The 13,208-nt window shown below is 46.1% G+C and overlaps 1 protein-coding gene across 1 annotated transcript in view; it reads left to right on the top strand.

Moving 5' to 3' along the window:
- The window catches only part of SLIT3 (slit guidance ligand 3), a 640,577-nt gene that overhangs the window by 41,570 nt on the left and 585,799 nt on the right, over positions 1-13,208 (top strand). Inside the window, 1 exon segment of the mRNA XM_058281983.1 lies at positions 9,668-9,739. Within this exon segment, the coding sequence (XP_058137966.1) occupies positions 9,668-9,739 (72 nt within the window).

Genomic DNA, 13,208 nt, shown 5'->3' with positions numbered 1-13,208 from the left:
TTGTCCAGGGACAGCACCAAGGTTGGGGGAAAAGCCGAGGGCTGTTAAGTCAGTTGATTCCCTGCTTTTTACTTGCGTGACTCCAAAGTCTTAGAACATAAAGTCTGCCCTGTGGACCCTCCACGGTCTGGGGGCTGCCCGTTTCTTCAATCCCATACCCCACTGCACCCCTCTGTCCCTCTGCCCCAGCCACCTCTTTTTCCTGTTCCTTGACTCTCCAAATGCTCTCTCCACTCAGGCCCTTTGTGTTTCTGTTCCTTCACCTGGAAACTTCCCCACTCAGCTTCTCCCCTCAGTTGACTCCTTCTTTTCCTTTGAATCTCAGACCAAATATCACCAAGAGGGGACCCTCCTGAGCACCTGACTAAGGCAGTGCCCCTGCTTCTTCCCACCCCACCTTCCTTCTCTTGACCCTGCCCTGAAGCCATTTCCTAGTTGTTTCCTTTTTGTAACCTGTAGTCCTGCTGTTATTTGTGGTTGCCTGTCTCCACCTGTATTAATTGTCTGCCACATAAAAACATTACCCCCAACTTGGTGGCTGAACACCGTGCACATTTATTATCTCGCAGTTAGCTGGGGCCTCCGTTTCGGGACCCACGAGGATCCCTTCCAGGCTCTCCAGGTTGTTGGCAGAATTCAGTTCCTTGCAGCCCGTTAGACTGAAGGCTTCTGTTTCTTGCTGGGTGCCCTCAGCCCTTGCCACACGGGCCTCACTCGCAAGGCTGCTGACTTCATCGCAGCCAGCAAGGGAGACAGTCTCCTAGCAAGAGGGGCATTACAATCATGTGATCACACAAACGGCACCTCGTTACTTTTGCTATATTATGTTGGGTAGAAGAAAGCCTCAAGGTTCTGCCATGCTTACGAGAGGGGACCACGCAGGGGGTTTGATGCCAGGAGACTCATCGTGGAGGCCACCTTAGAGTCGGTTTCCCACAGCTGCCAAGAGAGGGAAAGTTCCTTGAAAGCAGAGGACTTGTTTTCTTGTTCAATGCTCTCTCCTTAGCCACAAGCATAGCTCCAGGTCCAGAGTAGGTGTTTAATAAAGGCTTGCTGAAGGAAGGAAGAAAGGAAAGAAGGGAGGGAGGGAGGGAGGATGGAAGGATCTTCTTCCCCTGCAACATGCTTTCCCAGCCAAATAAATCTGCCTGCATTTATCCTCAGGCAATGGCTATGGGCTTTTGCACATGCTGTTTCTGTTTACTTGGAATCCTTTTGCTCCCTCTCACATATTTCCATGTTACCCTGACTATGACAACTCATTCTTGAGATCACCATGAAAAAAGTTACCTCTTCTTGGAAGCCTTCCCTGATCCCTACAACCTAATTAGGTGCTTCCCTCCATACTTTCTCATCGGCTCTTTTTTTTTTAATTTAAAAATTTTATATATCCCTGTCCCCTTGCCCCCTGCTCTCTGTGGCCATTCGCTGTGCGTTCTTCTGTGTCTCCTTGTCTCCCTTTGTTGCATCATCTTGCTGCACCACCTCTCTGCAGGCCTGGGCCGTCAACTTTCCATTGGCGCGGGCCAGCCTGCCTTCACAAGGAGGCCCTGGGAAGTGAACCCAGGGCCTCCCACATGGCAGACGGGAGCCCCGTCGGTTGAGCCACATCTGCTTCCCTCTCATCAACTTTTGTTTCTACCTGTGGCATAGCACAGAGCAGGAATCTGTAAACCACAGGCCAAATCCGGCCTTCAGCTATTTTTGTAAATAAAGTTTTATTGAAACAGCCACACCCGCTCATTTGCATATTGTCTATGGCTGTTTCCATGGTAGTCTACAATAGCAGAGTTGGGAGGTTGTGACAGAGACAGTCTGACCCACAAAGCCTAAACTAGTTACTCTGACCAGCTAAAGAAAACATTTGCCAACCTCTGATATAGAGTATATGTCATACTTTGCTACTTGCTCATTTATTTATTTCTACCCCATTAAACTGTAAGTCCCCTAAGAGCAGGGACCATGCTGACACTGTTCATAGCTCGACCCTCAGCATTTAGCACAGCACCTTAAATTTAATGGTCGAGACATATTTCTTGAATGAATGAATGGTGTAACAGCCAGGGTCCCAACAGAAAACAGAAGGAACCGCAAATTAATTAGGGTTATTCAAGGAGAGTTGATTTACCGAGGGGCTAGTTGAGAAGTGTGGGGTACACAAGGCATACTGTCGAGCCCAGTACTGCAGCAATGGGGCTGCTATCACGCCTGATCCAGGAGAAATGAAAGAGCCAGGAGAGGGAGGGAGTGCTGAAGCACAGGCTCCCTGGAGAGGAGCCGGGACCATTGGGGGAAGAGCTAGCTAACCCTGGGTGGACCTTTTGGAAGGAACCGAGGAGAATGGATGCCTGTCCTCACTCCACTCCCTTCTTCTGGTCCCCTGCTCAACTCACAGGGAAGTGAAGGGCACAGGGCCAGCCCTGTGGGGGGGAATGTCCAGGTCACTCTTCTGTGCTGGTGGTAAATGGAGTCAGGCTGGGGTAGGAGGCTTCTTCATTGTGACCCCCCCTCCCACCTTCCCTCAGCAGGATCCCCCACGTCAGGCTCCAGGCTTGAAAGTGTGTTCCTCTCACCGCATGGAGGCTTGCTCAGGAGCTCCCCTTCCTGCCCTCAGACCCTTCCTTTCTCTGTGATTCCCACCATCCCCCCTGCTGTCACCATACCACCATGATGCACTTCCTCCGCACCTCTTCCAGAAGGTTCCCTTGCCACAGTGCTACTCCAAATGCTCTTGCGCCTCTCTGACTGGCTTACCCTCTCCCCCTGGAATCTAGACCATACTTATTAACATTTAATTTTGCATAATTTTACACTGCTCTTTATGGCTCATGAGTCTTAATCCATCTCTTCAACTTGGACTCCAAGCTTTTTAGGGGTAAATAAAGACTGAGCATATTCCCTTTTCTTTTTCTTTTTCTTTTTCTTTAGCCCATTTGCTTCTGGGACCTCCAGATATGAGAATTGTAAATCTCAAAATTGTCAGGAGTTTTTAAGCCATGCGGTCCGGGCTGCTGTCTGTCCTGAGTGTCCCCTCTGCATCCTGCCTAACATGAATTAAGTACTAATATCTGCTTGCGTACCCCCAGTAATAAGGACCACTACCTGATGAGGCAGCCCATACAAGTTCACCTTCTGTTGAGGCCCTCTCTTCTTTCCTGCAGCCTAGAAGTAGAAACTCTGTATATACCTGTTGCATGGTGGATGCTGGCAATGAATTCTCTCTGTAACCATCACCAGATAAACATTCTTTTTTTTTGCAGCCAATCCTAACCTGTGCCTTTGCGTCCTGTCTCTAGCAATTATTGGCTGTGGGTGAAAAAAATAACCACTGCGAATGCTGTTTAGAAAGGACTTTCTCTCTTGAGCCTCCAGGTAATCCTGCAAAGCTGGTACTTTGGGTCATATTTGACAAAAGTCACATCACCACCACCAGCACCAGTGGGGGCTCGATACAGTTAAGTGGCTTCCCCAAAGTCTCACAGCTAAGAAGGGTAGAGACCAGGACTGGAAGCCACATCTGGGTTTACAACTGAAGCCTTTTTTCAAAGGTTTGTTTCTTACCCCTCCCTCTTTCCAGATGTGCCAGAGCAAAAACAAAATTTTGTAGGCATGCCACAGAATGAATCAAAAGGAGGGTATGAATATACATGTACCAAGATAGGGACAGTGGCCTTCCCTGGAAACTGTCAGCTTTGTTTTATTTTTCTCCCTGTGTTGCTCTGAGTTCTGCTTCTTCTCCGCCCCACCCAAGGTGTCAAACAGATGTGAAAATGCCACAAGAATCCAAGTTACAGCATTGGTTTGTGATTCTCTGATTGGGGTGGGGAAACATAAGACAGGAGATTACCATGGCAATGCCTGTTTATGGAGGCCACATGGCAGACAGTGAGCAACATGGTAGAAACCAGACATGGGCAGAAACACCCAAAAAGCACTGCCCCTTGAGTTTGTGCAGGAGTTCACACTCTCTTCTGCTCTGAGCTCACTGGGAGACAAGATAGGAAATGCGCAGTCTTGGCTGGTGTCGGGAGAAGTTTTTTGCTTTCTTGAAGACATGGAAGTGGGAAATTCTCTTCTGTTCTGTTATGGTCTATTCTACTTATCCACTCGTTTACTTTTCTTTTCCTTTAGAAGATAACCTAATGCAGTTGCAAATGCTTAGACTCTAGAAATGGATGGGCAGCCTGACATGATGGTTAAAAGCATTGCCTCTGCAGCCAAAGAGCTCAGGTTCAAATCCTCAGCTCGCTGATTATGTGACTTCAGGGCAGGTTTCTTCATTAGTAAAATCATCTGTGCTTCTAAGCCAGGATGAGGGGTGGGAGAGACTAAGCTTCAGCCTCCTAATCTGAAAAATGGGAAAATATCTGTAGCTACCACATATGATTGCTGTCTGAATTGGAGATAGTGAACATAAATTCCCTAACACAGTAGGCCCAACAAATATCAGCTCCTATTAAGAGTGATCTACAGTTTTTCAATTTGTTCAAGGAAGATAAAAATACCTACCTTCTGTACTGTTGCAAAGAGAAAAGACAAAAAAGTAGATGGAAATCTTCTGATTCATAGAGAGTTGCCTTTCTCCGTATAGATCAAATATCTCCAAATTTCAGTGGCTACAGAGTTATTTCTTATCCATGTGTAAATCAAGTGTGGATCAATGAGAAGGTGAGAGATGGAGGTTTCGGTTCCACACAGTCGTTCAGGGATTCAGGCTTTTTCCATCTAGGAGCTCTGCCTCCACCAGATCTACTGAATTCAGACCAAGATGAGGAAAGAGAAAGAGTGTGGAGGATTGTGCAGTTTTGTGGATCAAGCCTGAAGGCAGCTGTATTAGTCAGTCAAAGAGGTGCTGATGCAAAGTACCAGAAGTCTGTTGGCTTTTATAAAGGGTATTTATTTGGTGTAAAAGCTTATAGTTACAAGGTCCGACTCAAAACTGCTTTCTCACCAAAGTCAGCTGCCACGTGTTGAAGCAAGATGGCGGCGACCTCTGAATGGTCTCTCATTCCTTCTTCCTTTTAAGACCCTGTGGGCCCAGCTTCTTCTGATCTCAGCTGTAACCTGGCACAGGGCTCATCTCTCAGGACTTCCTGTATCAGTCTGGCATAGGGCTTGTTTCTTTCAAGCCCATATCTGCTGCTCAGCTGCTCTGTCTTCTTCAGCTGCAAATTATCAGGTAAATGGCTCATCTCTCCCTGTTGTTCCAGGTTCAAAACTGACAAAGCCATCTCTCTCTTCCTCTTGTGTCTTCTTGAGTGCATGTCTGTTTGTATCAGCCCACCAAGGGAGCAGGGACTCAACCCTGAGTCATGCCCTAGTGACATGGTCAGATCAAAACCCTAATCTTAACAGGTAATTTAATCAAAGACATTTCAGGTGAATCAAATACAATCAAAGGGGATCACACCCAGAGGAGCAGACAGTTTACAAAAATAATTTCTCTGTGGGGGATTCGTAAATAATCTCAAACTGTCACAGCAGCATGCCTTGCTTCTGTCCTGGCAATATGGATGAGAACTCAGTCATGTGGTTGCACCTGCCTGTGAGTGAGTTTGGGAAATGTGGTCTTTCCGTGTGCACAGGAGAAAGGAGAAATGGTCTGGTGGATAACTCCTCAGTCTCTGCCCAGCGTTCAGTGAATGCCACACACTGTGGTGGTTAGTACTGTCTCCTTACGGTGGTGACCGTGGTATCCTGAGCCCTGCTTGGAGGCTTGGGCACTCCTAATTATGCAATCTGTCCTCCTCAGAGCCTGAGGGAGGGGCTAGTTCTCACCTCCTCCCCAGGCTGACCTGGTGTCTTTGGCCGCTGTGAGCCCCCCTTGACCATAATGAAATGAACCGAGACAAGACTGGGCATCTCAGAGGTGGCCGGCAGGTCTCGGAAAGGAAATGGCATTCAGAACCGGATGAAGAGAGTCCCACTGCTACAGGCAAATTGAATATTGTAGGAGGATTTCTCTTCCTTGTTGTTTTACTTGCCTGTTGTTGCAAAATAAATCACCTGAGAACTTAGCAGCTTAGATGTAAAACAGAATAAAAAACAAGAAAAAAAGGAAATAAGAAAAAAGAACAGAAATTTAAAAAAAAACAACCCACAGTGACTTAAGGCAACAGCAATCATTTTATTAGCTCTCATGGTTTCTGTGGGTCAGGATTTCAAGAGTGGCTCGGCTGGATGGTTCTGGCTCAGAGTTCTTCCTCAAGCGATAGCCAGATGGTGGCTGAGGCAGGGGTCTTGAAAGTGTCTGCGTGTATATGCACTTATCATTCCGCTTATGGGCTGGAAAGACTCGCACAGCTGGGACCGGAACAACTGGAGCTCCTCCGGCATCTTTCTCTCTCCAGGGTCTGCGGTCTCTTCCCGTGGTCTCACCAGCATGGAAACTTCTGGAAGCCAGTCTTCTCATCTTCTTACATGGCAGCTTAGGGCTCTAAAGCAAGCGTTCTGAGTGAGAGAGCGCCAAGCAGTCTCTCTCACTGCCTCTGCTAACCCAGCGATTCTTCAGCACATCTCTTGCCTTAATTCTCTTTGCCCCACAGTCACAAAGTCCAGCCCAGGTTCAAGGGTAAGGGCGGAGACGGCCCTTCATGATGGTGGGTGTGTCACAGAAACTGCAGACATGTTTTACAACCACCCCCACATTTAGATGCTCTAACTGCTCCCCCTCAGATCATTGCCCTCCATGGGATCACATTGTTTACTGAGAGTTCAGAACTTGCACTGGGCTGAGATATACTGATTCCCTCAGTGGCCAGAGCTGAAGGTCGAGAACTCTCTCCAAGTTCCAGAGGAGCCTGGATTAGGACAATGGGATCTTGGGGAAATTTGGGCCTAGGAGGTAATGCAGCTCTCCTCAGAGGCCAGATTAATTAATTCCCATTGTTCAGCCGAGCATATTTTGAACCTGGGCTTTGTGGTCTGTACGTAGGAGACAATAACATAAACCTTGGAAGCTCAGAGCAGTTAAGGAAGTCGCTCAGACTCACACAGCTGAGGGTGTGTGGCAGAGACCTGAACCCAGATCTGCCTCACCTCAAAGCCTGTGTGTCCCCCACCCTTCTCCCTGGCAGTGTGTGTGTGTGGTTGGAGGAAGCAGAGCGCAGTCCCAAGGGAGAGCCTCTCCCTCCCTCTGGCTCCCCACGTCACTCTCTCTGCACCCAGGTACCATGGAAATAAGTGTCATAGAAATGTTGCAAGGGAGAGGCAGTGCAAGGGGGCCGCTCTTGGCACTGTCACTATATTTATCAGGCACAAACACACCCCTCTTTTCACCGGCAGGATAATAGCACACAAACGGGGAGTCTCTCGAGGATCCTGAAGATTGGGGGGTGGGGCGGTCAGCTTCTCCCGGTGCACTGAAATTTCGGAGTGGAGGTGAGGGGGATGCAGTTCAACTAATTATAGTAATAATAGCTGCCATTTATTGAGTAGTTAACAAGTGCGGGGTATGCCTTGGGTATGCATTATCTCATTGAACCCTCATCAAAACTCTTGAGGTCGAGAATGCTGCCCTTATTTAGAGGAGGAGAAACTGAGCTTCAGAGATGAAGTGAGCTGCTCTTAGGTCTCTGAGTGAGGAGCAGGGCGGGGATTCCAACCCGGGAGTGCTGGCACCTGAAGCTCAAGCTCCCAAACAGACTGAAGGGGCGGCTCTGAGGCAACCACTCCACTCCCAAGTCCTCCGCATTTCGGCAGCACACTCTGTGCTCCTTTACATAATACATATTAATTGAAAATATCGGTGCCGCAACCACTAGCACAAGCCGCTGAGATACCATGCTGTGTTCTGGTAATTAAACTTTTGGTTGCATTGTCATATTCGCAGTTGTCAGGGTCCCCACACAACCATTCCAATTCAGATGGGAGGTGAGAAAACTCGGGATAATTTGGAGCTTGCACAGATTCCTGTCTGGGCGCTGGTTTCTAATCATTGATGAGCAAGCCTTCTATTTATTTGCTTGGGTAACTCTTGCTCTTCCTTTATCGGCACTCGGTTTCACTTGAGAAGTCGAAATACTACCTCTCTGCATCGCAGGCTAGTTATGAAACACCTTTTATTGCTATTTTAGGTAGTGGAAAACTGGATGAGGAAGGGAGGTGGGTACCCAGTGAGGTTAAGCAAGGACTCGCTTGATCTTTATTTAGTATTATTTTTCATATCAGGACAAAAATTCCTCCCCAAATTTGATTTTTCCTCTTACAAAAGGGTAGAATCTGAAAATTGTTTCTCTATTCCTTTTATGCACCTGTATAACTCACAAGTCTTTCTGGGACATGATTGTAAGATGGCAACTGTAGAATCTGACTAGGAAAAGCAAAGAAATAGTGAACATTTGGGTGGGCCTCTACCCTTGGGAACATGGTCTCTTGGCATAGAGTGTTCTGTAGGAAAACAGACACCTTGCTGAAAGGCCAGTGGCCAAAATCCTGAGAAGTTTCTCAGAAGGAAGGCATGGTAACAAGAATTAACTGTTTGACATCTATTCTTAAAAATTGTAATGTTACTATTCATGGCTCCTTTGTTATTGTATCTGGCCTTAGAAAATTTTAGTGAGCACAGAATATTTAGGCAGTTGTTTGCTGGTTCCTCCCTGACTTTGGTTTTTCCCTAATTCCCGAATCCATTGGTGTTCTCCCACGCTGACTCCACTGCTATCATAAGGCTTTACGTTCTTCAATGACCATTTCATCTCTGTGGGACATTTTTTAGGAGCTTGACCCTACAAGTTGAGGCAGGGAAACTCCATACAGCTGTCCTTCCTTAGTGCTTGAGATTAGCAAATTTAGCCCTGCTTTGTGCCAGGTACATGCTCTACCGGGCTAGGCTGTGGACGTCGAGGAGATATAGCCTTTACTGTCAGGGAATGTGCAAGCTAGCTGGAAAATAAACAAGTACCCCACTAGGTACCCAAATCAGTCAAGATTCTTTGTGAATCAGAATCAGAAAAGATTCTTTTTCAAAGTGACAGAAAATTCAAGTCAACCTTGTTTAAGCCAAAATGTAAGGGAAGTGGGATAGACTGGCTCATGTAACCTTGAACTCCAGAGGAATCTGGTTCCAGGTGTGGGTATATCCAAATACGTATATGATATTATCAGGAATCAGTCTCTTTCGTCTTTGGGTTCTGGTTTCCTCTGTGTGGCTTTATTATCGTGCAAGCTTTCTCTTTGCAGTGGCAAGATGGTTTCTGGCATTCCTGAATAGTTTAGCAATCCCAATAGAGAGAGAGCTGATGTGAATTTGAGTCATGTCCCCATTCCAGAAACAGTCACTGTGGTCAGAGGGATGGAAGGTGCCTTTCTTGGATCAAGTGCCCACCCCCCCACCCCCACCCCCCACTCCTGTCTGGGAAGAGAAGCCAGCCCCACTTGTACCACATGATCTGAGAGTTAGGGTAGGGGGCTCCCAAAGGAAAACCTGTTACCTGAAGAATGGGCCTCAGAAGCCAGCGGTTAACGTAACAGTGTTGCTACATACAGAATGAGCAGCTTATTCCATACAATGCCCTTAGTTAGTTGGGGAATGCTCAGGGGATATCATTAATCACTGGAATTTCCTTCTCGTTGGCAAGTAACATCCCTCCTGTCCAAGTCAGTCTGGGTTGAAAAGAACGTAAGTCTAACTTGTAAAAACCTGACCTGCGTTTGCTCTCCATTGCAGTGACCTGGACAGAAATAATATCACCAGGATCACCAAGATGGATTTCGCTGGGCTCAAGAACCTCCGAGTCTTGTAAGTATCAGATGGCTCTATGGAGCCCTGATTTCAGTCCCCCTGCCCCACCTCCAGCCTTGGGCGACAGGAATTCACCATTCTGCAGGAGAAGACCCTTCAGTAGTGTACCAGGTTTCTCATCCTGAGTCTTGAGGCTGCTGCCTGGGCTGGACTGATGGAAGACGTCACTTCCAGTGACAGGGAAAACAGAAGGCCGTAGAGAAATAAATCAACATGCCCGGCCTCCAGGTTGACGGCAATGTCAGGTTGACTAACCAGGCTTCTTCTATGGAGATTATAATTTCTTCTCCAGCCCGGGCATTAAAAGAGCAATCAGAATGGAAGTTATTTATCTTGTTACTTAATGGAGAGGAGGGAATGAGGAAGTGAGGGAGTCAGATAGGGTCAGAGCCCTTGCCAAACACCCACAGCTGTGCAGAAAGGTAGCAGAATTTGAGATGGTATTGGTGGGCTGGGAGAGCAGGGAAGATCAGGTTTCTTTGCTAAATATTGAATGCTTTCACCCATTCTTAAATCTGTGGATAAGAAGCTGTCCAAGTGCTTGTCCATTGAAAAGTCTTTATGACAAGAGAGGATCAAATAGAACTTTTTTCTTCTTGACCCAGTGCTTGATTTTGACCCATATCTGTAGCTGCAGACCTGGAAAGCATCTGGCCAACTTGACCACTGCCTTGGTTGTTTATTCTATCTGTGGAATTTTACTGGAAGTAGCGTCTAAAATCATGGCAGCTGAAGCCAACCCCTTCTTTTGCTAATTGCCTTATATAATGGAATGAATGTTACACTAGGGATAAGAAATGCTGGGTTCTGGTCCTCACACAAAATTAACTGCCGTGTGATCTTAGGCCAATCAGTATACCTGTTTTTCTTATTTGTAAAATAGAGAATGAACTTCTAACTCTCATAGTTATACATATAGCACTTTAAAGTTTTAACATTCTCATGAAGAGTCTGTTTATCCTCACTATGACTTGGGAAGTATTATTTTTATAAAAGTAATTATTTTCCCAATTGAAAAGTAGTAGTAGTAGTGATGATGATGATGATGATGACGACAACAATGACAACCAACATATATGTGATTCTTATCAGGAACCAAGCACTATGCTACAGAGCACTGGGCTCTCTGTGAGGTAGGCACTTGGCCACAGAGGAAACAGAGGCACAGGCAAGTTAAGTAGTGCCAGCGCCACATGGCAGGTGATTGAAGGGGTTGGAATTGGAACCCAGCATGTATGCTTTCTAACCTTCATGAAGTGATGCTCTTCATTTGCATTATAGGAAGTCAAGGAAGCTAACTGGGTAATGGGACACCCAATGTAAATGCAGGCCTGATGTGCAGCCCTGAGATTCCCTGAGCACCAGAGTGTGGGGAAGCTGGGCACACAGCTAGCAGGTGCTCTCCCCACCCACATCTTCTCTAGTTCTTTGCTCCCACACACTCTGTCTTTCCCATCCTAGGAAGGAGCACGTACCCTGTGTCATGTCTTTCCTTTGCCCCAAGAAGTCATTTGACTTGTCAAGGGACTGGCAGCTCTGACTGAGGAGTGGATTGGTCAGAACTTGGAGTGGGACAATGGACGGAGGAACTCTGAAGTTCAGTTTTAGGGTAATTTTTATTGATGATGTATAGACAGTAAGCTCCTGATTCCATGTGATTTTCTAGTTTAAAGAACAGGCACATAGCTTCTATCTTTTTATCAAAATTTTCTGCTCCCTGTATTTGTAAGGGGTTTCCTTTTTCACAAGTGAGAAATTTCACCTAATGCATCATTTTCTAACGAAGTCAAAAATAACCTTTTTTTCCCCTTACTGTTACATCAGAAAGACTAATAAAAATTCCAATTTCCATATCTGCTCTCAGCAAATAGAAAGTTTAAAATAATTACAGAAGCTTGTGGTAATATCGTCTGGGATGGTGTACAACATTCCTTTGACTGCAGTTTATCTTTTCAGTTAATTGGTACGTTCTTCTTTTTTTTGATAAGCAATGCCAAAAAGCCTCCCCCTACCCGACCCCCCTTTATAAACTCTAGAATTATACCCTGTTTCATTATCTTCCTTATCAACTCAAAGACAATACCATTCAAGTGGCCTTTTATAACTGTGAAAGAATTTCCTATGTGGGATAGCTGAAATGCTTTCTCACAACACCAGTAAAATATCCTGACGTTTTAACCGTATTTCCTCTTAATCTGTTCTTTTTAGCTGAGTAACCAAGACAACTATCTTTTTTGAAAAGCTTTCATCACACCTTAGCACATTCCCTGTATCTGTTTCTTATTTACAATTTATAGTGAAGCCAGAAAAAGACTCCATAGTCTTGAATAATTTGAGTTGCTGCCTGTTTCTGTGCAGAACTGTTAGTATAGTACAGGTGAATGGGGGAAGAAGAGAAAGTGGATTGGGGGACTCCAGTCTCATCCCAGGGCACTTTTCCCCAAAGGAAGTGCATTCAAGGAGAAGATATAAGAATTGCCGTAACAGTTCTTTCTCCCTCAGGGTGGGAGTAGGAAAAAGTCTCTTCTAGAGGAATCAGTTACATTCCCCTTCTTAGTAGTCTATTGCGAGAATTCAGCTATGCCTGCAATGTGGGAGCCAGCTTATCCCAAATGGGGTTAATGAAAGAGTTCTGCTTCTGATCCAGTGCTAAAATGAACAAAATAATAACAACAACAATGCCAGTAGAGCTGAAAATGAATGTAGTCTGTGTCCCTCTAATTCACAAGAGAATCAGGGCACAGAGAGCCCTTCTGGGGGTTCCCAGCGCTCCCTGAATTCCCAGTCCTCCTGCATCTGGTCAGTAAAATAGAGTGGTATCAGTGGCATTAAAGCATGCTCCTGGTTTGCATCTCAGCCTAGAAAAAGGAGTTTTTAGATCATTGATCGACTCCTTTTATTAAGTGAATATTGGTTATACATATTGTGCTTTGAAATGCTGGGTACTAGGCTGGACCCTGATAGATCTAGAAAGTAGCAGTAGAAGAGGTCTGAGATACTTTATCAGGGTCCCATCAGGAAAGAGATGGAACTCACACAGGGCAAATAAAGAGAACTAAATAAAGGGATTATGTACACAGAAAAGGGCAGAGCAATAATGGTCAGCCTCTACTACCTCCCTGACCTGAAGGAGCAATGGGAGAAAGTGGTTACGAGAACCTAGCAAAGGTAGGGACTCCTTGGCAGGACCTGTGGTCTCAGGTAGAGGGACGTATTCAACCTGAAGTGACTTGGCAGGGAAGGAGCTGTGGATAAATCCCCACCTCACTGTCTCCCCACCCTCTCATCTGCTGCTGGAGACTCCCGTTGGCTGAGGTCAAAGAAACTGCCTTATGCAGCCTCCCAGGGCCTGAGCAAGCTGGAGAAGGAACAGACATCTAATACAGATACCAGCCCCTCACAATTGCATTTTTTGGACTAACATTTCTGAACGAAGCTAGCTGTATTTGATCAATTAGTACAGAAC

The sequence above is a fragment of the Dasypus novemcinctus genome, chromosome 2 (genome assembly GCF_030445035.2).
Source record: "Dasypus novemcinctus isolate mDasNov1 chromosome 2, mDasNov1.1.hap2, whole genome shotgun sequence".
In the NCBI taxonomy this organism is placed as follows: domain Eukaryota; kingdom Metazoa; phylum Chordata; class Mammalia; order Cingulata; family Dasypodidae; genus Dasypus; species Dasypus novemcinctus.
The sequence above is the reverse complement of the archived record's forward strand: the minus strand, read 5'-3'. Positions and strand labels throughout refer to the sequence as shown.